This window comes from Salvia splendens, chromosome 14 (assembly GCF_004379255.2).
Source record: "Salvia splendens isolate huo1 chromosome 14, SspV2, whole genome shotgun sequence".
In the NCBI taxonomy this organism is placed as follows: domain Eukaryota; kingdom Viridiplantae; phylum Streptophyta; class Magnoliopsida; order Lamiales; family Lamiaceae; genus Salvia; species Salvia splendens.
In genome coordinates, this window is record NC_056045.1 from 20,135,095 (window position 1) to 20,156,465 (window position 21,371).

At 37.3% G+C, this 21,371-nt stretch overlaps 3 protein-coding genes across 3 annotated transcripts; 1 reads left to right on the forward strand and 2 right to left on the reverse strand.

Annotated features, from left to right (window-relative positions):
* Window positions 1–1,109: 1,109 nt before the first annotated feature.
* On the forward strand, window positions 1,110–3,615 carry LOC121764317. Its single transcript, XM_042160358.1, has 6 exons — window positions 1,110–1,116; window positions 1,187–1,840; window positions 1,913–2,095; window positions 2,318–2,470; window positions 2,825–2,923; window positions 3,239–3,615. The coding sequence occupies exons 1-6, from the start codon at window positions 1,110–1,112 to the stop codon at window positions 3,613–3,615; spliced, it is 1,473 nt and encodes a 490-aa protein (XP_042016292.1).
* Window positions 3,616–3,823: 208 nt separating this feature from the next.
* On the reverse strand, window positions 3,824–6,181 carry LOC121765959 (chloroplast envelope quinone oxidoreductase homolog). Its single transcript, XM_042162259.1, has 4 exons — window positions 6,009–6,181; window positions 5,185–5,326; window positions 4,940–5,031; window positions 3,824–4,725 (listed from the first exon to the last, which is right to left on the reverse strand). The coding sequence occupies exons 1-4, from the start codon at window positions 6,072–6,074 to the stop codon at window positions 4,036–4,038; spliced, it is 990 nt and encodes a 329-aa protein (XP_042018193.1). The 5' UTR covers window positions 6,075–6,181; the 3' UTR covers window positions 3,824–4,035.
* Window positions 6,182–10,122: 3,941 nt separating this feature from the next.
* LOC121763217 (chloroplast envelope quinone oxidoreductase homolog) lies at window positions 10,123–12,701 on the reverse strand. Its single transcript, XM_042159169.1, has 4 exons — window positions 12,453–12,701; window positions 11,992–12,133; window positions 11,095–11,186; window positions 10,123–10,930 (listed from the first exon to the last, which is right to left on the reverse strand). Exons 1-4 carry the CDS (start codon window positions 12,516–12,518, stop codon window positions 10,181–10,183), a joined length of 1,050 nt encoding a protein of 349 aa, XP_042015103.1. The 5' UTR covers window positions 12,519–12,701; the 3' UTR covers window positions 10,123–10,180.
* Window positions 12,702–21,371: the final 8,670 nt, after the last annotated feature.

Sequence of the window (21,371 nt, forward strand, 5' to 3'; positions counted from 1 at the left end):
ACCCACAAAAAAAAATTAAGCTATAGATAGATTTCTATAAATTCCCATTAATTTGGATATTACATGGTAAAAGGATTACAATCGATCATGATGTATTTCAAAATGATATTTAGTCAAAAGATTTATTCCACCGAAGTCGTAAACACAAGAACTAAATCCGGTACCATCATTTATAAGATCACAAAAAGAGCATTGTGAGAAAAGCAATTTTCGATGAATCCTGTATTTTCCCCTTTAATCCTTTTGCAATACATGTTTGTGTGTCGGGTTAATTTAGGTGTAAATAAAAATAATGAAATAACACACTTATTGTACTGAAAAATAAAACTTATCGAATTTTTAATATACCGTAACTTTCAATATGGTATATATATTGTACCGTATGAATATTCTTATACCATGTATACCAAAATATAACAGAAGGTATATACCGACATATCGGTATATACCATACCATTATGTTTGGTATCTATATACTGCGGTATAACCAATATCAATATATATTAAATCATTAATATACACGCAGGGCCGGCTCTGGGCATAGGCAACCAAGGCCACGGCCAGGGGCCCAGGATGGACAGGGGCCCAAATTTTTTTGCAGCTTCTTAGACCCTGCAGGTCAGCCCAGGTAACCCAGGCACCCAGCGATGTCCTTTGAGGCTTTGAGTTGCCAGCCTGCCACCGTTCCACCGAGAGTCCGAGACGCAGTCGCCAGTCGATCCATACGAAAACGAACAGGCAGAACAGCCCTTGACCTTGCCGCCTCCAAAAAACGCTGCGCCTCTGTCGTCTCTCAGATCAGATCGCGGCACGGCATCGCACCTTCGTCGCTGCGTCCCGTCCCGAGTGCCGACCAGCAGGGACGCCTCAGCCTACGCTACGCCCTCCTGACCGCGGCCAGCAGCCCAGCCTAATCACTGATTCACTGATCGAGGTTAGGTTATATACTAATAGGTGTCAAACTCTTATTAACTTTTTACTCAAATTTTTAGCGAATTCTCTTCTAGATTTCTGGACTTTGCATATCTAATTTCCAATACATAATTTAGGTGTTGGAATGTTGCCAAATAAACATTTGTCTGGAGCTCAAAAAAGAAAAAAAAAACAAGATGAATTGTTTGTTGAATCGAGAGAGGTGCTTTAGACAAGTTCTTTTCAGTTTCTAGCAATGTTAATGCTAATGAAGATCAAGGGCAGGAATCTGGTGATGAACAGGAACACGATCATAATTTAGCTGCAGAAGTTGAGGTCAATGAAGATGCTACAGCTCCAGGGGAACAAAGTTTAACAGCAGAAGTTGAGATCAATGAGGAAAACAGTAATGAGGAAAATTTGCATACGGAAAATCCAAATGGTACGGCTTCAGGGGAACCTTCTTTACATATTGAAAATTCAGATGGCCTTTTATCTATCTTTGATCCTAGTACATGGGAGAATCTTGACAATGTCAAAAGGGATTTGTTAATTGAAAAGGGACCGGTGAGAGAATTGAATCTGGAATTCCCTAAAGATGCTATTGGTAGACATTTTTCATATGCTTTCTACTCTAGGAAGTTACCTAACAATGAGGTTGTTGATAGAAAGTGGTTGCTTTACTCTAAGAATGTGGACAAGGTATATTGTTTTTGCTGCAAGTTGTTCAAATCAAATTGTAGCAAGTCTTTATTGGCATCTGATGGACTGAGGGATTGGAAGCGTCTTAGTCAGAGGCTGAAAGAACATGAGAGCAGTGTTGAGCATCTAAAAAGTATGAGTACATGGAATGAACTTAGGTTGAGGCTGAACAAAAATGAAACAATTGATGATGATTTGCAACGGGAAGTGGCAAAGGAAAAAGAGCGTTGGAGACAAGTGTTGACAAGAATTGTTTCTGCTGTGAAGTTTCTTGCTAAAAATAATTTGGCCTTGCGAGGAACAAATGAGAAGATTTATCAAGATAATAACGGTAATTTTCTAGGCACAATTGAAATGATTGCTGAATTTGATGTTGTTATGCAAGAACACATTAGACGGATTCAGAATAATGAAATTCATCATCATTATCTTGGCCATAATATTCAGAATGAAATAATTTCTCTTATTGCTGATTCCATAAGAAGATATATGTTGAGTATCATCAAGGCTGCCAAATATTTCTCTGTTATCTTGGATTGTACTCCAGATGCTAGACATGAAGAACAAATGACTTTAATTGTGCGTTGTGTCAATATGTCAAGTAACATTCCGAGAGTGGAGGAATTCTTTTTAGGCTTCTTATATGTGGAAGAAACAACAGGATTGGGACTCTTTACTTATTTGATGGATTTATTGGAGCATTTTGAATTGAATGTTGCTGATGTGAGAGGTCAAGGCTATGACAATGGTTCTAATATGAAGGGAAAACACCAGGGTGTTCAGAAGCGTTTGCTTGAGATTAATCCAAGAGCATTATATATGCCATGTGCTTGTCATAGTCTAAACCTCACTCTTTGTGATATGGCACAATCTTGTGGAAAAGCTATTTCATTCTTTGGTGTTATACAATGGATATATACTTTGTTCTCTGGTTCTACTAAGAGGTGGAAGATATTGACTGACAATGTTCCCAAACTAACTGTCAAATCTTTGTCCACCACTCGTTGGGAGAGTAGAATAAACAGTGTCCAAGCTATCAGGTACCAAACTCCCCAAATAAGAGCAACTTTGTTGGAAGTGGTGAGAAGTTCTACAAATGACCCAAAATCAGTAAGTGATGTTGAAAATTTAGTAATCGCTCTTGAGAATTTTGAATTTTTATGTGGTATGGTTATTTGGCATGATATTCTATTTTCAATAAATATGGTGAGTCAAAAACTGCAATCTAAGATTGTGTGCATGGATGCTGCAATTCACCAAATAGAAGGTGTCATTTCATATTTCAAGAGGTATAGAGACGAAGGCTTTAGTCGTAGCATTAAGATTGCAACAGAAATTGCAGAAGAGATGGATGTGGAGCCAATATTTCCGACAAAATGAAAAGGTAAAAGAAAGAAACATTTTGATGAACAGAATGATCAAAATGAAGAGACACTAGCAGCTATAGAGTCATTCAGAATTAATTATTCTCTTACCATGATTGATATGGTGATTGCTTCATTGACTAGTCGATTCGAGCAGATGAAGACATTTGAAAACCTGTTTGGTTTCTTATTAAACTCAGAAAACCTGAAGTCTTTGGATGATAATGATCTATGGAAGTGTTGTACTACTTTTGCAGAAGCTTTTTCTCATGATAACTCTTCTGATGTTGATCTCAATGACTTTATCAGTGAATTACAAGTGCTGCAAGTAATTTTACCAGATGATTTGATGTCAGCACCTGAGATTTTTCAGTTCATTACTGTTGAAGATTGTTATCCAAATGTTTCTATTGCATATCGAATTTTATTGACCATACCTGTGACTGTAGCCTCAGCTGAAAGGAGTTTCTCAAAGCTGAAATTGCTCAAAAATTATTTGAGGTCAACTATGTCGCAAGATAGATTGAATGGCTTAGCTACATGTTCTATTAAGAAGGGTATATTGGAGAATGTTGATCTCAACATCGTCCTTGCTGATTTTGCTTCAAGAAATGCTCGACGGAGTTTTTTGTTATGAGACATTGAGTATTAAATGTAATAAAAAATATTGAGAGTTTTTTGTTATAAGACATTGATAATTAGATGTAATCATAAATTTTATAATCCAGTATGGGGCCTTGACATCCAGCTTGGCCAAGGGCCCTTCAAAACACAAAGCCGGCCATGTATACCCGATATATGACGATTGTTAAATGATATTTTCAATATATTTGTATAAGAAACAATACAGTAAAACGATATAGCTTACCAAAATTAAGTATACCAGTACATCGAATTTCGGTACAATATACCATAAAAACAGTACGGTAACAATATTCAGTATGATAACAGTATGATATTTTCTCATACCGATATCTTCGGTACGGTATTATGAGATCAACAAGCTAAAACAAGTGTACACATTTGTCAAGCACACATATCCTTTGTAATTTTACTTCTATGGCTCGACAACGATTTTCCCTGTGGCGTGGCCATCGATGCTCTTCATCCACGCCTCTCCAGCATTGCTAAGCGGGGTTTTCGAGTCGATGATGGTCTTGAGCTTCCCTTGTCTAACTAAATCAACAAGAAATTGCAGGTTCTCTCCCTTGGGGATGAGGAGTATCGGCACCAGCTGCTTCTTAGAGAATGTGAGTTTCTTCATAGCAAAAGTGAGCATTGAACTAAGGCCGGGGGTGACATCAATCACCTTTCCATTCGAGCTCAGGTTTGGCTCAAAGACGGACCAAGGAATGGGCGTTGCACAGTGGACCACTGCATCATACTTCTTCCCCGAGGGGCTCGTGAGAGCAGCACCCTCAGGGGTCTTGTAGTCGAGAACCTCGTCTGCTCCGAGGCTCTTCACTAGGTCAGTGTTACGGGCACCACAGGTGGCTGTTACGTGCGCGTTCCCCAGCTTCGCGAGCTGGACAGCGTAATGACCAACGCCGCCTGAGGCAGCTGTGACGAGAATGTTCTTCTGGGACCCACTTCCATCGAGTTTAAGTCCTGCCGACTGTGTGAGAGCCTGGTGAGCAGTGAGGCCTGCTACGGGAAGGCCTGCACCTTCAGCGGCTGATACTTCGGGAGGCCTCTGAACCGTCAGATTTTCCTTAGCCACTCCGTATTCAGACAGACCACCTCCAGCCTGTTTCATCGAGATTCATGACTATGATCATGAAAGTACATAGTACAAGATATATGGTACCCAGACATGAGATGCCTCTATTGAAGTTTTAGACATCCACTGTTTGAAGTGGAGAGCAGTTGATCGTTTATTTTCACTATATATCCGACATCAGCAACAAATAAACTATGTCCGACATCAGTAACAGACTCGCATGATAATACAACAAACTTACGAGGTGATTCAGCAACGCGACAACTTTGTCACCCGGTTTGAAGTTTGTCACTCCAGGTCCAACCTCTGTTACCTCTCCAGCAACATCGGTGGCTGCTCAGTAAAACAGAAATAGGTTAAGAAACAACTGAAAGGAATTAATGATGTGTTTCCAGCTTCGTAAAATCACTGTCCACTGTCCTATGCATCAAAGTAAATACTATAAGTCAAACGAGATTTCAAGAATTCACAGCTCGGTAGGCCTACCGGGAATGTGAGGGAACTTCCGAGGAAGAAAAGGCCGAACCATGCCTTTCTGAATTTTCCAATCAATAGGATTTAAGGTTATAGCCTCAAACTTTAGCAGTACTTCACCCTTGCTCGGAGTGGGAATCGGAACTTCAACATGCTGCGAGAAAGTAAACTATTTCTATGAGTAGATGATTAACTAGAATCCAACCTCAAACTACACTTCAACAAACAACATTGTGTGTTATGCACAAATAGCTCTCGACAGGCATGCTCGAGAACAAGCAACTATACGTATCAAGAAAACCTACAGCACAATTAAACATTCTTAACTCAGCAAATTAGAATGAAGAATCCAGGTGAAAGAAGAGAAATCAGTTCTGCTGGATATCATAGGCGGTCGTCATGAGCTCCTATCAAATTAAAATTTGCCAATTAAAGTTTAATAAAAATTCACCCAATGCTACGAAAATCCTTGCTATCATATGATCTAATCAATTCTCCCACGAATCAGCCTCATCTTCGGTCATAAATTACACTCAATAATTTGACCCCAAAATTGTAAGCACTAACATCAATTTTCAGTAAAAAATTACTTCATGTTCATTTCTATCTCTAAAAAGGATTTGATTCAATCGCATTCCAAGCAGTAACGATGTAGAGCTATTTTATTTCTCCAAGCATGAAATCACGCACAAATGCAGAATTGATTACAGAAAGAAGAGTACAGAATGGCAGTTTAATAGAGGTAAAGCTTCTTTCTCAAAATTCGAATTCCAATTGAGTAATCATTGATCCAAGGCACCACAAAACAAAAAAAGTAAGCAGGGAGTGAAATTCACCTTTAAACCGGCTGCTCCACCGCCATAGCTTTCGAACTGAACCGCATGCATTACCTTCCCAGCCATTACCAAATCACACAACTGCTATTGTTCCTTTACTATGTTGAGGATTATATAGAGCGAATGAGAGGTAGCGACGCTTACGATGTGGCCGAAAATGGTGAGACTTGACATTCGTTTCTTTTCTTTTCTTTTTCTTTCTTTTTGCTATTTATGAATATTCCTACTTCAAATTTAATCTAAAATGAAAAATATCATTTTTTTTTCTTATTTTCTTCATAAAGCTATAAAGTTTATAGTAAATTAGTAATATTAGTTTTACATTTTTTTAAGATAAAAATTATAAGTAATATTTGGTTTTCGATTATAAAAAATAAGTGTACACTTATAAATTTATAATTATAAAAATTAATTAAGTTATAATTTGAATTATGTTCTTTTGAATTAACTCAGTTATTTATTTCAATTAAGGCCATTTTTCAAAAAATATATATAAATCAAGTAATATTTTAAATAATTACAACTTGATATACACAATCAAAGCTATGATCAACTAATTTATGATGGAAGTAAAATAATATATTCGGCCAAATATTATATTCCCTCTGTCCGTTATTAATAGTCACGCTTTAGTTCGGTACGAATTTTAAGAAACATAATGTGAACATGGTTGACAAAATTAGTGGAATATGAATCTTATTTTTATATATTTGTTTTATAATAAAATATGAGTAGGAATGAGTTAGTGGAAATATGGAATGTAGAGTTCATTACTAAAAGTAGTATCAAATGTTATAAGTATTGTCGAACTGATAAAAACAAAATTAGCAACAAGTAATAGCGGAAGGAGTGAGTAATAAAGTTTAAAACATAATACTCCCTCCGTCCCATTTTACTTGAGGCATTTTTTTCGTCACGGGATTTAAGAAAGTTGTGTTTAATGAGTTAAATAAAGTAGAACAGAGAATAAAGTAAGAGAGATGAGAGAAAGTAAAGTAAAAGAAAGAATAAAATAAGTGTGATTAGCTAAAAAGAGAAATGACTCAAGTAATTTGGGATAACCCAAAAAGGAATACGATTCAAGTAACTTGGGATGGAGGGAATATGTATATATTTATTTCAATTTATTTGAGATTGACACAAATTAGAGTCTGGCATTTATTTGTCTTTTTCGGTTGTTTTATTTTTCAAGCTTTTTGTGTCGATGAACAAAATTTGATGGTTCGATTTCACGTTTGAGAAATATTGAAATATGCTCATTAGATTGCATATAAAAATCGTTTTCAATTTACTTGTAATTACGGTTAGAAAATTATACTCCTACTAGTTTTTTTAATGATACTGTTATAATTGCAATAGTAAAAATAAAAAATGAATGTAGCTCTTTTCTTAGGTCTGATTATGACAACTTACGATCAGACAAAATAAAATTCAAATTTGATTAGGTCGTCCCATTACTCGTATTTTATCTCATTCATGCTCAGGTTAATTTTTTAACAACTTTAATGGAGTACTTTATTTGTATATGTCCCAACTTCCAACAATTGAAGAGTCCTTTAAAATATAAGATAAATATTATTACTATCAATAAAGATTGATCGAATACCGTTCCTCCATAAAAATATCAAGTATGGATTTTAATACACTGACTAATAAGATAAGAGAGAGAAATAAAAAAAATATTGAAACAAAGTTAATAGAATATGTGATCTATGTTATTAATAATGTATGTTATTAATAATGTTTAGTTAATTGTGTGTGAGAGTTGATCAAGCTAGAAAGGTAATGGTAATGCATAAGACAAAAATTAATGATGTGATCCTTAAATTTATATTCATTTATAAAAAAAATAATACAACTACTAATGTTTAGTTGTGTTTTGTTACATAACACAATATCTTTAATTGGCTAATAGAGTCAATGGCTATAATTAAATTCGCTAATGCTTTGGTAAATCAACCAAATTAATAACGCAAATGATGCTTTGAAATAGTAACATATTTGCATTGATTGCTTTAAATGAGTATGGGAAATCGTTTAGTATGAAAAAACATTTAATTACCAAATTAATAACGGTGACTAATGCGGTAGTTGGTGGTGTAAATGATTCGAATTTTTATTGCATTATTAGCTGTAAATCAGTATGGAAAAGTGCTTATTAAAGGTATGCATAAATATTTTTTTAAGTTGAAATTTATGGAAATTAACATGATTAATGCTTTGAATTAAAAGATTTGCATTTAATTCTTTAAAGGACTATGGGATATTCGAAGTAAAACTTTCAGAATTAGGAACTATTAGAGTGTCCACAATGGTGGCCCTTGAAGGCCATCAAATGTGGCCCGGCCACCATTCGTGGCTCTCTTGTGGCCTTCACAATGGTAAAGGCCACGAAATGTATAAAAATAATAGGGCCACGAAATGTGGCCCTCTCCAAAAAATAAAATTAATTTGTTTGCTTTTGTAATAATATTTTTTAATTTATGTCTAATAAATTTTATTAGTCTTTAAATTTATGATATTTATAAATTTAATTAAAATAAAATAATTTGAATTGTAAACAAAAAAAAATCACAACCTAAAAAAACGTAACAATAATTTCGTTGTATTATATTAAAATAGGAAAATTATACAACGAAAGTGGTCTAGTTTAAAAACACTGGGGGAAACCCAAATCACTCTACGGCGCTACTTCTACGGTTTCAGACCTCTTCAATCATATCAGCCTGCAGTGATGAATGCGATATTTGGCTCCGCATGTCGGTGTACCGCTGGATCAAGTATTCATTACTACGTGGTACACCCATCTGTAGAAATTGGAAGGAAAGATTGGAGCAAAATGGAAGTAAAATGGAGTTGGAAAAATGGAAATGAGAGTGTATATTTATAAAGTAATTTTCGAAACTTAAAAAAAAAATCCCGCGGAGTGGAGGGCCGCAGCTCCCACGGCTCAGCCGCGGCTCACCCTCGGCTCCCGGCCCTGCGCCCCGGCTCTCGGCTCTCTGCAATGGGGGGCCGCGCACCGAGCCGCGGGCCGCGGCTCCCCCATTGTGGACACTCTTAATAAAATCAGTATGGTTTCGATGGATTTGGGTTGGGCCGGTGTGGTTATGTGGGATTAGTTCTTTAGATTTCATTAGTTGGGATTACTTCTTTATTAGTATAAAACTAGTTAGTATAGTTTTTAGGGACAAACCAAAATAATAGAAGTAAAATTAGTCTATTTTTATGGGATTGAAAGATTATTAAATTGGCAGTTATTTTAAAAGTAACGACAATTTATTTATATTCCGGTTACAATCTTGATGTTGCAAAATTTTGCCCAGGTTAGAATTGAAAATAAAATCAATTGATTAGGTTATATTTGTAAATACATTCAATATACTTTCACTAAATTAGATTAGTGAATGCTCTATGTTTATACAAGTACAGTATATCAGTAAAAAGTATTTTCACAATACACATTAATTTGTATGGAAGCAATCAAGTAACAACTAAACTATCACAGCCCTTGATTTTTTTCAGCTATTCTGATAATTCGTTACATTTAGAAATAAAACTTAGGAAGTGTGACGAAATAGGAAAAATATTCTGATAATCACTATAGCAATCCTTACACACAAACACATTCTTCAAGCAAGAGATCGTTTTCTTGTTACCTTTGTCACACCACTGATCAGGATCACCTCCTCCATCTACTGCTCGGCTAGGGCTGGCAATTTTTGACACGACACGATAACACGACACGAACCGGCACGAAAATAATGGGTTTGGGTCAGAGCTTATTGGGTTCGTGTCCTTATCGGGTCGACCCGTTAAGGACACGAAAATTTCGTGTCGTGTTCGTGTCGTGTTCGTGTCGGGTTCGTGTTATCCGTTAACAATACGTGTCCGTGTCGTGTTCGTGTTATCCGTTAAGAAATAATATTTTAATATTATTAATTCTTATTATTTTCATTTTTAATAGGTTTAACCGTTATCAGGTCGTGTTGTTATCGAGTCGTTATCGTGTCATCTCGTGTACGTGTTGTTATCGTGTCGTGTTGACCCGAATTGGTTCGTGTCGTTAATGGGTTCGTGTCGTGTTCGTGTCGTGTTCGTGTCTGAGGGTTTCGTGTCGTGTTCGTGTTCGTGTTTGAGGTTTTCTTAACGGGTCGTGTTCGTGTTTGTTGTTATCGTGTTCGTGTCGTTATCGTGTCGACACGATAACGACCCGATACGCACGATTTGCCACCCCTATGCTCGGCGACGATCTTCCCAGTAGCGTGCCCGTCGATGCACTTTGCCCACGCAGCTCCGACGTTGCTAAACGCGTGCTTGCAGTCGATCACCACCTTCAGCTTCCCCTGCTTCACCAACTCCGCGAGGTACGCCAGGTTCTCCGCCTTGGGGGATGTGATGAACGGCACCAGCTGTTTCTTTGACAACGTGAGCTTCTTCACGGCGAAGGTCCACATGGTACTCAACCCAGGCGTGAGGTCGATCACCTTCCCGTCTGGGGTCAGGTTCGGCTCGAAGACCGACCACGGGATGGACGACGCGCACTGGATCACCGCGTCGTATTTCTTTCCCGATGGGCTCTTGAGTGCCGCACCCTCTGGGGTCTTGTAGTCGAGCACCTCGTCCGCCCCGAGGCTCCTCACGAAGTCGAGGTTTCGGGCACCGCACGTGGCGGTGACGTGCGCGTTCCCGAGTTTTGCCAGCTGGACGGCCAAGTGGCCGACGCCGCCGGAGGCGGCAGTGATAAGGATGTTCTTCTGGGGGGCGCTGCCGTCGAACTTGAGCCCGGCACAAATGAGGGCACCGTGAGCCGTCTGGCCGGCGATAGGGAGGCTTGCTCCTTCAGCAGCAGATACTTCAGCAGGCCTAGGAACTGTTACCTCTATCTTAGCCACACAGTATTCTGCTAAACCACCTCCTATCTGTTTTATATCAAGATTCCCAACCACAATCAAAGAAAATACAAGATAGACAACAATCAACTCCATAAATCTGAAAATTCTCAATAGCTGTATATCTAAATGAAATTTAATCTCCGACTATATGGCTAAAGATCAAATGTAAGAGAAACAACTCAAACACTTACACCAACATTCAAGCCAGCAATGACTTTATCACCAGGTTTGAAGTTTTCAACTCCGGGGCCGACCTCCACAACTTCTCCAGCCACATCAGTACCTGTTTCGAGAAAAAAAATGAAAACACATACTCCAAGTGAAGGTCCATTTGGCTAGTGGATTTCTTAAGTTGCAGGCAGTAGTATACTCACAAACAGCATACGTAACGCAAGGTTGAGTGAATGGCCCAAAGCAAAGATTCTAACATATGTTCCAAAGTCATGTTGCCACAAAGAAGAACAATTGCAACAAGCTCGAACTAACGAATAATTTCAATGAACAAACAGGAGTAGTATATTCGACAAATCAACAAGCTAACGTTTAACAAATACGTGTGCACAGACTCGATATCTCCTTAACCAGGGTGTTAACTAATACTCTCCCCAATCCACATTAACCTTTGTCAGAACTATAATCCAGCACAGAGGTAAATCTCCCTTCGATCAACTCATTATGCTTTTTACAGAGTTTAAAAAACCAAACAATGCAAACAAACAAGGGATCTTCCAGTGAAAATGATTTGATGATGCAGATCATATTGTAAGAGTAGCATGAGCACATAAAACCTTTTTCTCTCCGGCATGTCAATTTCATACAGCTCGAGGAACAATGGTTTGTTTACATGCAGGGGAAGGGGATCGAAGCACAAATTGACAAACTGCAACCATTGATGAGGCAAACACAAAACACAGTTCCTCCTAACTGGCTGAAATTTGTTAAGAACAATTGAAACCTAATTCATGTTTGTAATCACAAGATTTTTCCACCAGACTTAATATAATAAGAGATGACAACTGTACCGATCGAGAATTGTATACTTTGCCACTCTATGTTACAAGGAACATGTAATACTAAGCTAAGTTTACCAGGAATGTAAGGGAACTTCTTCGGCATAAAGGGACGAAGTGCGCCTTTCTGAACTTTCCAATCTATAGGATTTAAGGTTGTGGCTTCCACCTTCACCAGGACTTCACCCTTACTAGGACTAGGAACTGGAACTTCAACTTCCTGCAATAGCATACACAACCAAGCTCAACTGCAAAATTTACTTTCTCTTTCTATTTTCAGTCATCAACAAGCCTTCCTCGGCCAATTTTTATGAAATACTAAGAATCAATATAATTAGGTCGTAATTTATAGTGTTCTCAATTTGCATATACTTCCACTGCTCATTTCTAAAATCCTAGATCCGTCACAAAGAAACTAGTAACTCCTACAAATTTGCAGCTAGATGAGTAAAGTAATTACGGCCAATAAAAAAAGATGAAAATTGAGCTTCTCTAACTCGAATCAAATCAAATCAAATCATAGGCGCCAAGAAATTGACCTTTAAACCAGCAGCCCCGCCGCCGTAGCTGTCGTACTGGACCGCGCGCATGAGCTTCCCCGCCATTCTACCGACCGAAATTGGTGAAATAGTAATTTGCTTTTGAAATCTAGTCTACACCTTTCTCCGTGAGATACTTTATATGAATACGTGTGTATATGGTGAGTTAATGAAAGTGACGCCTTAGCAAGGAAGCTTCTGCCGCTTACCCAAATGCAGACACCTACGCTACAAGATTTAAGATTGATGCAATACTAATAAAGTAAGGCAAATTAAAAACAAAATAGAGTAAAATATCCCATAAAAGACGCCAGGGAAATGACACATAATTTTAAGAGATAGTTGTTTTATTTGTTAAATTGAGAGAAAATAATAGATTTTGTATTAATGTGAAAAAGAGTTTTTTCAAAAATTAAAAATATGAAATCTTTTGTGAGATAAACTAAAATGAAAGTGTGACATTATTATGGGATGAAAGGTATAAAAGAGGATAACATTTTTGAAAAGAAAAAATGGCAGGCTAAAAGAATAAGACTCAGATACTTTGGAGTGGAAGGAGTACGTTTTTATTCTATTATCGATGGTAACTTACCTACGGTAATGACATCCATCATTAATGACGTGCTTCGTTGACTTGATTTCATTTAATCATTTTTAATAACTTAGAGCATCTCCAATAGCGGTGAGTGCACCGGTTAGCCGATTCTTGGCGCTCGCCGGTCCGCTCGCCGAACCATTGTAGCCGGCGAGCGCCAAATCGGCGAGAAAAAGGGCGAGCGCACGCCGATTCCCGAGCGCTCGGCGATGCGCTCGCCGATCTCCTGGCCGCCATTGCAGGCTCCAGATCGGCGAGCGGGATTTTTTTTATTTATTTAATTTTCAAAACACTATATATACGCGATCTGCACGTCATTTTCATTTGCACCACTTGTTTTAACGAGTTTTCTCTCTATCTTAATTTCTGTACAATATCAACAACGCGAAATGAGTAACGCGGGTGGTAGTTGTGGTGGTAGTGGTGGGGATGCTGAGGAGTTCGAACGGCGTTTGAACGAACAGTTGGAGGCCTATACGTAGGGCTGGCAATTTTTGACACGACACGATAACACGACACGAACCGGCACGAAAATAATGGGTTTGGGTCAGAGCTTATTGGGTTCGTGTCCTTATCGGGTCGACCCGTTAAGGACACGAAAATTTCGTGTCGTGTTCGTGTCGTGTTCGTGTCGGGTTCGTGTTATCCGTTAACAATACGTGTTCGTGTCGTGTTCGTGTTATCCGTTAATAAATAATATTTTAATATTATTAATTCTTATTATTTTCATTTTTAATAGGTTTAACCGTTATCAGGTCGTGTTGTTATCGAGTCGTTATCGTGTCATCTCGTGTACGTGTTGTTATCGTGTCGTGTTGACCCGAATTGGTTCGTGTCGTTAATGGGTTCGTGTCGTGTTCGTGTCGTGTTCGTGTCTGAGGGTTTCGTGTCGTGTTCGTGTTCGTGTTTGAGGTTTTCTTAACGAGTCGTGTTCGTGTTTGTTGTTATCGTGTTCGTGTCGTTATCGTGTCGACACGATAACGACCCGACACGCACGATTTGCCACCCCTGCCTATACGTCCCGAGGGATCGACCGGCTGATACACGGGCCTTGTAGCCGGCGGTACCTTGACCTCGACCCGTTGTCCATCGCCGAGCAGTGATTGATCGGGATCACGTAGCTGCACATCAGCGGCTATTTGACGACTACTTCGCACCGGAGCCGCGGTTTAACGCCAACATTTTCAGGCGGCGTTTTAGGATGAGCAGAGCCCTGTTTATGCGTATTGTTGACGCTTTGGAGCGTCGATATCTGTGTTTCTGCTTCAGGCACGATGCGGCTGGCAGACCCGGCCACACACCTATTCATAAGTGCACTGCGGCAATCAGGCAGTTGGCCTACAGAGGCGTGGCAGACATGTGGGACGAGTACCTCCACATCGGCGAGTCGACTGCCCTTGAATGTATGAAGTATTTATGTCAGGGCGTAGTTGAAATATTCGGTGATCAGTACCTTCGAAGCCCTACCCCCGAAGACTGCCAGGAGCTGATGCAGATGCACGGGGCGAAGCATTGGTTCCCGGGTATGTTAGGCAACATAGATTGTATGCATTGGGAATGAAAGAACTGCCCCGCTGCCTGGAAAGAATTCTACACGACCGGCAACAAGGGAAAGAATCCCACGATGATCCTCGAGGCTGTAGCTGATTACCGGCTGTTGATTTGGCATGCATAATTTGGGGTAGCCGGGTCGAACAACGACCTCAACGTCCTCAACTCGTCGTGCCTTTTCAACGAGCAGTGCCAGGGCGTCGGACCGGCCATCAGTTTTGTCGCCAACGGGAACCAGCATGATATGGGCTACTACTTGGTGGATGGGAGATATCCTAGGTGGCCCGTCTTTGTGAAGACGATCAGATACGCATCAGATGAGAGGAATGCCTATTTTGCGGAACGGCAGGAGTCGGCGTGCAAGGACGTGGAGGGCGCATTTGGTGTGCTCCAGTCTCGATGGGCGGCAATTAGGGGTCCAACGCGTTTGTGGCATGTCGACTACATTGCTGATATAATGTACGCATGTATTATCATGCACAACATGATTGTCGAAGATGAAGGTGTACAACTGACTAGTTAGGCCAACGACGATAATGAAGTCGGTACAAGCCACGGCGTGGCCACCCCCAGCATACGAAGTGGGGTACCTCACGATGAAGCCGGCCGCCTCCAAGCACATGCCGACATGCGCCAAGTGGAAGCTCATATTCGACTCCAAAAGGATTTAATTGAAGAGCAGTGGGCGCGGAGGACTGCACGGCGTTAGTTTTTTTTGTAATTTTGTAATTTTTTAATGTACCTTTTTTTAATTTAAATGAAATTATTGCATTTTCCCGTATCTGTGTCGTAAGTTGAATTCGTATTTTGTGTGATTGTTATTTTTATAATTTTGTTTATTATAGCTGGGCTATTGTTTGTCCAGTTGCTTGTCCTGATAATGTGGCATGAGGAGTTTTAGTGCTGATGATATGACAGGAGGAGTTTGTGGTTGTGCTATGGCTGGGCTATTGCTATTGGAGATGCTCTTAGAGTGAACTTCAAAAACAGTCCATGGACTATGGGTGACGAGTGAACTTCAAAAACAGTCCCTGGACTATGGGTTTATCTCGTCCATAGTCCCTGGATTTTAAAAATATCCCCAGACAATCCTAGATTAAGCCTTTATCTCGAAATGGATCATTTTAGCTTTTTTTTTGGTACAAAAATGCCCTTTTGAAGGCTTGGGCAATTTGAACTTTTCAAAATTTGTACTATTCATTGGTGTTAGCTCATTATTGTTTTTACAGCGGGTGCAATTAATTATATGACTTTAGAGCATCCGCAATGGCGGACGACTGACCGGCGTGCCAGACGTCCGCCATTGTGCAAAGGTGACGCGGATACGGACGTCCGCTGCGGACACCGGAGTTCCGTGGCGTTCCCGGGACGTCCGTTGCGACGTCCTTGCGGACGTCCGCCATTGCGTTGACCACACGGAAGTCCCGATTATTTTATATTTTTTTTCAAAAATTCTATAAATACGGCTCGTTGAATTTCATTTCATTCACACCAATTGTATTAACGAGTATCTCTCTCTCTACGTTTCTTTTATATATCCAGAATGGCTGGTAGTGTTAGTGGTAGTGGTTTTGGTGCGAGCGGTAGCGGTGCGGGTGGTGGTGGTGGGGGTATGATGACAATGAGGCAGTTGGCATACGGAGGCACGACCGACATGTTCGATGAGTACCTCCACATCGGCGAGACGACTGCCCGCGATTGCCTTAAGTATTTTTGTCAGGGCGTTAGGGAGATATTTGGGGATAGGTATCTTCGGAAGCCTACCCCCGAATATTGTCAGGCCTTACTGGATATGCACGGGACTCAGAACGGGTTTCCGGGGATGCTAGGCAGCATAGATTGTATGCATTGGGAGTGGAAGAACTGCCCCGCTGCCTGGAAGGGGGTGTACACTACGGGTTTCAAGGGCAAGAATCCCACTATGATCCTTGAAGCGGTAGCTGACTACCGGCTATGGATTTGGCATGCCTATTTTGGAGTAGCCGGGTCGAACAACGACATCAACATCCTCCAGTCATCCCCCCTTTTCAACGACCAGTGCATGGGCGTTGGTCCGGCAGTCAATTTCGTCGCCAATGGCAACCAGCACAACATAGGTTATTATTTGGCTGATGGGATATACCCTATGTGGCCCATCTTTGTGAAGACGATCAGATGCCCATTAGAATAAAAGAAGGTATATTTTGCAGGTCGTCAGGAGGCAGCGCGCAAGGATGTGGAACGAGCATTTGGTGTGCTCCAGAGTCGATGGGCGGCAGTGAAGGGTCCATCACGGTTGTGGTATGCTGAGAGAGCATCGTTAAAATTTTTAGTTTTTTTAAAATGTACCTTTCTTTTTTTAGTTTTTTTTAAATGTACCTTTCTTTTTTTGTTTAATGAAATTTTTATTCCGTAAATTTTAATTCCGTAAATTATTTAATTTTGTGAATTTTTATTAATGTGGGAAGTCCGTCGGGATGTCCTTGGGGATGTCCGCTACTAAGATTTTAACAGATGGGCTGTCTCCCATGCCGATAGGATAACCCTAGCTCCTAAGAAAGAGGATGCATATAAGCAGAGGAGATGGTTTCAGTGGTTTTAAAGATTCATTCCCACCTCTTTTTGTTGAATCACCACTGTAAGAATGGAAGAGAGAGATAGAGGAGAGAAGGTGTAAAGAGAGAGAAATATAAGAGCATCCTCGTCCGTGCTCTTACCAAAGTGCACGGATATGGGCCAAGACCCACTTTTATTATTTTTTACTCCCTCCTCTTCCCCAAGAGCACAACACCCTCTTTCGCAAGGACATGCTCAAGGGTCTCACCCCATTCCATTATTTAATTTAAATACTTCAACTACTAAAAACATTTCCACAATATTAAAATGCATTAAAAATACCCGGAATACTATTACAAATTACAAAAAAATTAAAAATTACATAATTAAAATCCTAAAAATTAAAAATTACATAATTAAATTCATAAATTTAAAAAAACCCACTACTAGTGGCCGAATTTCGCACAAATGGATGATGAATGTGTGTATTTATAGATGATTTTGGGATTAAAATTTTTTAAAAAAAATTAAAAAAACGGTAATAAAACGGCTATATTTTTGGGAATCAGATTTTTTTTTATTTTTGGTATTATTTTTAATTTTTTTTAAAAGAAAATGAAAATGCCAACAACCAATAGAAACGCGCCAAGTCGCCCTGCTCAGCGGCACGGACGTGCTCAATGTATCGAGTAGAGTCGTGCCTTTGGCAAGAGCACAGCGGAGGACATAGGTGTATGACGCCATCCTTGCGGAAGAGCATCGCTGCGGATGCTCTGAAGTCACCCAGTTAATTACACCACCTGTAAAAACAATAATGAGGTGACACCAATGAATAGTAAAAAATTTAAAAGTCCAAATTGCCCAAAAAAACAATAATGAGCCTACACCAATGAACAATAAAAATTTAAAAGTCCAAATTGCCCAAACCCTCGAACGAACATTTTCGTATAAAAAAAGCTAAAATGACCAATTTCGAGATAAAGGCTTAGTACATGGTTGTCTGAAGATATTTTTAAAGTCCATGGACTATGGGGGAGATAAACCCATAGTTCAGGGACTGTTTTTGAAGTTCACTCAATGATTTATGGTGTAGTATCTATTGCGTGTAATTTCACCGAAGAACAGTTTACGTCATTTATATAATTTTTTTAAGATTCCATTCTTGTTATATCGTTGATTGTGACAAAGTAATAATAATATCGGGTGCAAGTATCTTTTTATTTAAATTTTTAAGCGATCTACATCAATAGTATCTGATCTTGTCGAAAAATGCACCAATAGTCCCTAAAATATTTTAGAGTGAACTACGCAAATGGTCCCTGGACTATGTATTTTGCACGCCAATGGTCCCTGAACTTTAAAAATATCGTAGATAGTCCCTGAACTAAGGGAAAATCACATTTTCGATATTTTTTTCACTTTTTAATCTTATTCTATACCAAAAATACCCCCAATTTTGGCCTACCACAAACTTTACTTTATATACTACATCATCCATTTCTTAATTTTAACTTTGATTTTATTTTCACCACATTGAATTTTATATATTTTCAAAAAATTGATATTCAGCTTCAACTTTCGATTCAACCTTTGTTTTTGTACTTTTTTTATTAATCAAATTAATTTGTTTTCGAAGGTTAAATTCTAACTTGCACATTTAAAATTTTGATATACTAATTAATAGTTTTGTACTCCTACTATATGTTTCATTAATTTTGTATAATGATTAATGCATAATATATCAAAAGTTTGATGATATTTTACAAATAGAATTTTTTATGCTAATAGGAACACATAAGAATTCGTAATTTTGAATGACTGAACATAATACCACAAAATTTTTATTTCACATTATTTCTATATATGTTATGGCTTGAATTTGATTTATTTTATTTTCCTGTACTTTTTTTATTAATCAACTTAATTTGTTTTGGAAGGTTAAATTCTAACTTGCACATTTAAAATTTTGATATACTAATTAATAGTTTTGTACTCCTACTATATGTTTCATTAATTTTGTATAATGATTAATGCATAATATATCAAAAGTTTGATGATATTTTACAAATAGAATTTTTTATGCTTGATAGGAACATAAGCATTCGTAATTTTGAATGACTGAACATAATACCACAAAATTTTTATTTCACATTATTTCTATTAATGTTGTGGCTTGAATTTGATTTATTTTATTTTCCCACTTAATATGCTCAATGTGGTGAAAATAAAATCAAAGTTAAAATTAAGAAATGGATGATGTAGTATATAAAGTAAAGTTTGTGGTAGGCCAAAATTGGGGGTATTTTTGGTATAGAATAAGACTAAAAAGTGAAAAAATATAAAAAATGTGATTATCCCTTAGTTCAGGGACTATCTACGATATTTTTAAAGTTCAGGGACCATTGACATGCAAAATGCATAGTCCAGAGACCATTTGCGTAGTTCACTCAAAATTTTATAGCCTTTTTGGTCTATAAATTATATATTTAGTACCTGGTAGTCTTTTATATCCCTCGACATTTGAAAAATCTCCTAAATGTCATGGAGGGCATTTTTGATATTTGAAAATTACAGTTTTGGTACCTCTTCAATCATGCAATTTTTTTGGACATACACAAAAGCACCTTTTGAAGTAATTCACTTAAAATTTTTAAAGAATTACTTGAATAGTGTATAGATTAAACTTTATAATGAAAAAATTACTATAGTTACTTTAATATTTTTAGTAAAAAATGTTACTTGCAAGAGCTCGCGTTAATTTACATTAGATATAATTCACTTATTTTACTTAAATAATATTTTTCACTATACTATATTTTTATTACTTATAGTAATAAAAATATTTATTTTTCACTTAAGTATAGGAGTAACATTTAAATATTTAAGTATATTTTTTAAATAAAAAATTATTATAGTTTACTATAATATTTTTTTCTTCTCAAATTTTAAAAATTTATGTTGAATTTTCTATAATTCACATTAATATTTTTATTTTAAAATGTTACTATTAGATTTAATTTTTTTCTTCACAAATATACAGATTAATTGAGTTGTATAATAAATAATATTTAATTATAAAAATATATAAAGCATAATTTAAACCTTTGGTTACTTATTTAAATTTTTGCAATCATAAAGCATCAAATATTATTTAAATGATGGGTTCATTGAGTTTTTAAAAGAAAATGATTATGGAAGAAAAATAAAAAAAAAATTAAAGGAAGAGTAAAAAGGTCCAAAATGCCCTCAAACATCAAATATTCACACTAGTGATGCATAGGTTTACTTTAGTCTTATCGTACTAAAAATGATTAAAAAAATTAGGAACCATTAATGCATTTTTCAATAAATTCAGGAACTATTAATGTAGTTCACTCTAAATTTTTAATCTATTAACTGCAGTGAGAATCTTACATCAAATTTATATTAGTTGATATTTTCTAGATACATCTATTATTCAAATAGATAGGTGATATTCTTAATAGACATGAAGTTGACCAAGTGAAAATAGTTAAAACATAAGTTCACGAAATTCTATTCTAATAAAATTGTTTTAATATTAAAACAAAATATTATTTGCACATATAACGAGAAATCTTGAGAATCTTGATACATATTTTAATATGCCAAAACACAAACGGTCAATAGATGACTAACTCTGTGCCAATTAAGGTGCACAAATTTTTTTTATGTGTTTTATGAAAATGAGAAGTAATAAATAGTTAAGTAGTGAAAAAGTAAATCAAGACAGAGAATAATGTGGAGGAGAGTCCACTCTATGTTATCGTCTCTTTTATTTTACTCTACTCTTCTCTATATTATTAACTCTTATTTTGCTTTCTCTCAACTTTAATTATTGTTTTTTTTCTCAAACATGTGCAACAAGGAAACCTATTATCTTAGCTCAGATAAAGGGAGTAATAAATATAGTACTAACTTATTATAGTAATTAGGAAATCATTTTTAAATTTTCACATCTTCATATCTAATAACGATGATATTACGGATTTAAATGCCCATGATTTCATTATGTTCCAATAAAATCGTCTCTCCGAAGAATGAGTATGCATTACAATTATTAATTCATTTCATGATTTCATTATTATTCTAAATAAAATTGTCTTTCTAAAAAATGAGTGCGCATTACAATTATCAATTAATAAGTGCTCTTCACATATACTCAAGTGTCAAGACCTCACCAACAATATAAAACAACGTATCTATAAATCATAGTAATA

Bases quoted from the DNA above. Each gene is read 5' to 3' on its own strand.
- LOC121765959 (XM_042162259.1), bottom strand. From the start codon at position 6,074: ATGGCTGGGAAGGTAATGCATGCGGTTCAGTTCGAAAGCTATGGCGGT. The intron at 5,327-6,008 runs GTGAATTTCACT...ACTTTCTCGCAG, and splicing joins GTGGAGCAGCCGGTTTAAAG to CATGTTGAAGTTCCGATTCC. The intron at 4,726-4,939 runs GTAAGTTTGTTG...TCGATGAAACAG, and splicing joins TCGCGTTGCTGAATCACCTC to GCTGGAGGTGGTCTGTCTGA.
- LOC121763217 (XM_042159169.1), bottom strand. From the start codon at position 12,518: ATGGCGGGGAAGCTCATGCGCGCGGTCCAGTACGACAGCTACGGCGGC. The intron at 11,187-11,991 runs GTAAACTTAGCT...TTCTCGAAACAG, and splicing joins GAAGTTCCCTTACATTCCTG to GTACTGATGTGGCTGGAGAA. The intron at 10,931-11,094 runs GTAAGTGTTTGA...GATATAAAACAG, and splicing joins TTGCTGGCTTGAATGTTGGT to ATAGGAGGTGGTTTAGCAGA.
- LOC121764317 (XM_042160358.1), top strand. The intron at 2,471-2,824 runs GTGATATGGCAC...TAAATATGGTGA, and splicing joins TAGTCTAAACCTCACTCTTT to GTCAAAAACTGCAATCTAAG. The intron at 2,924-3,238 runs GTCGTAGCATTA...CTTTTGCAGAAG, and splicing joins GTATAGAGACGAAGGCTTTA to CTTTTTCTCATGATAACTCT.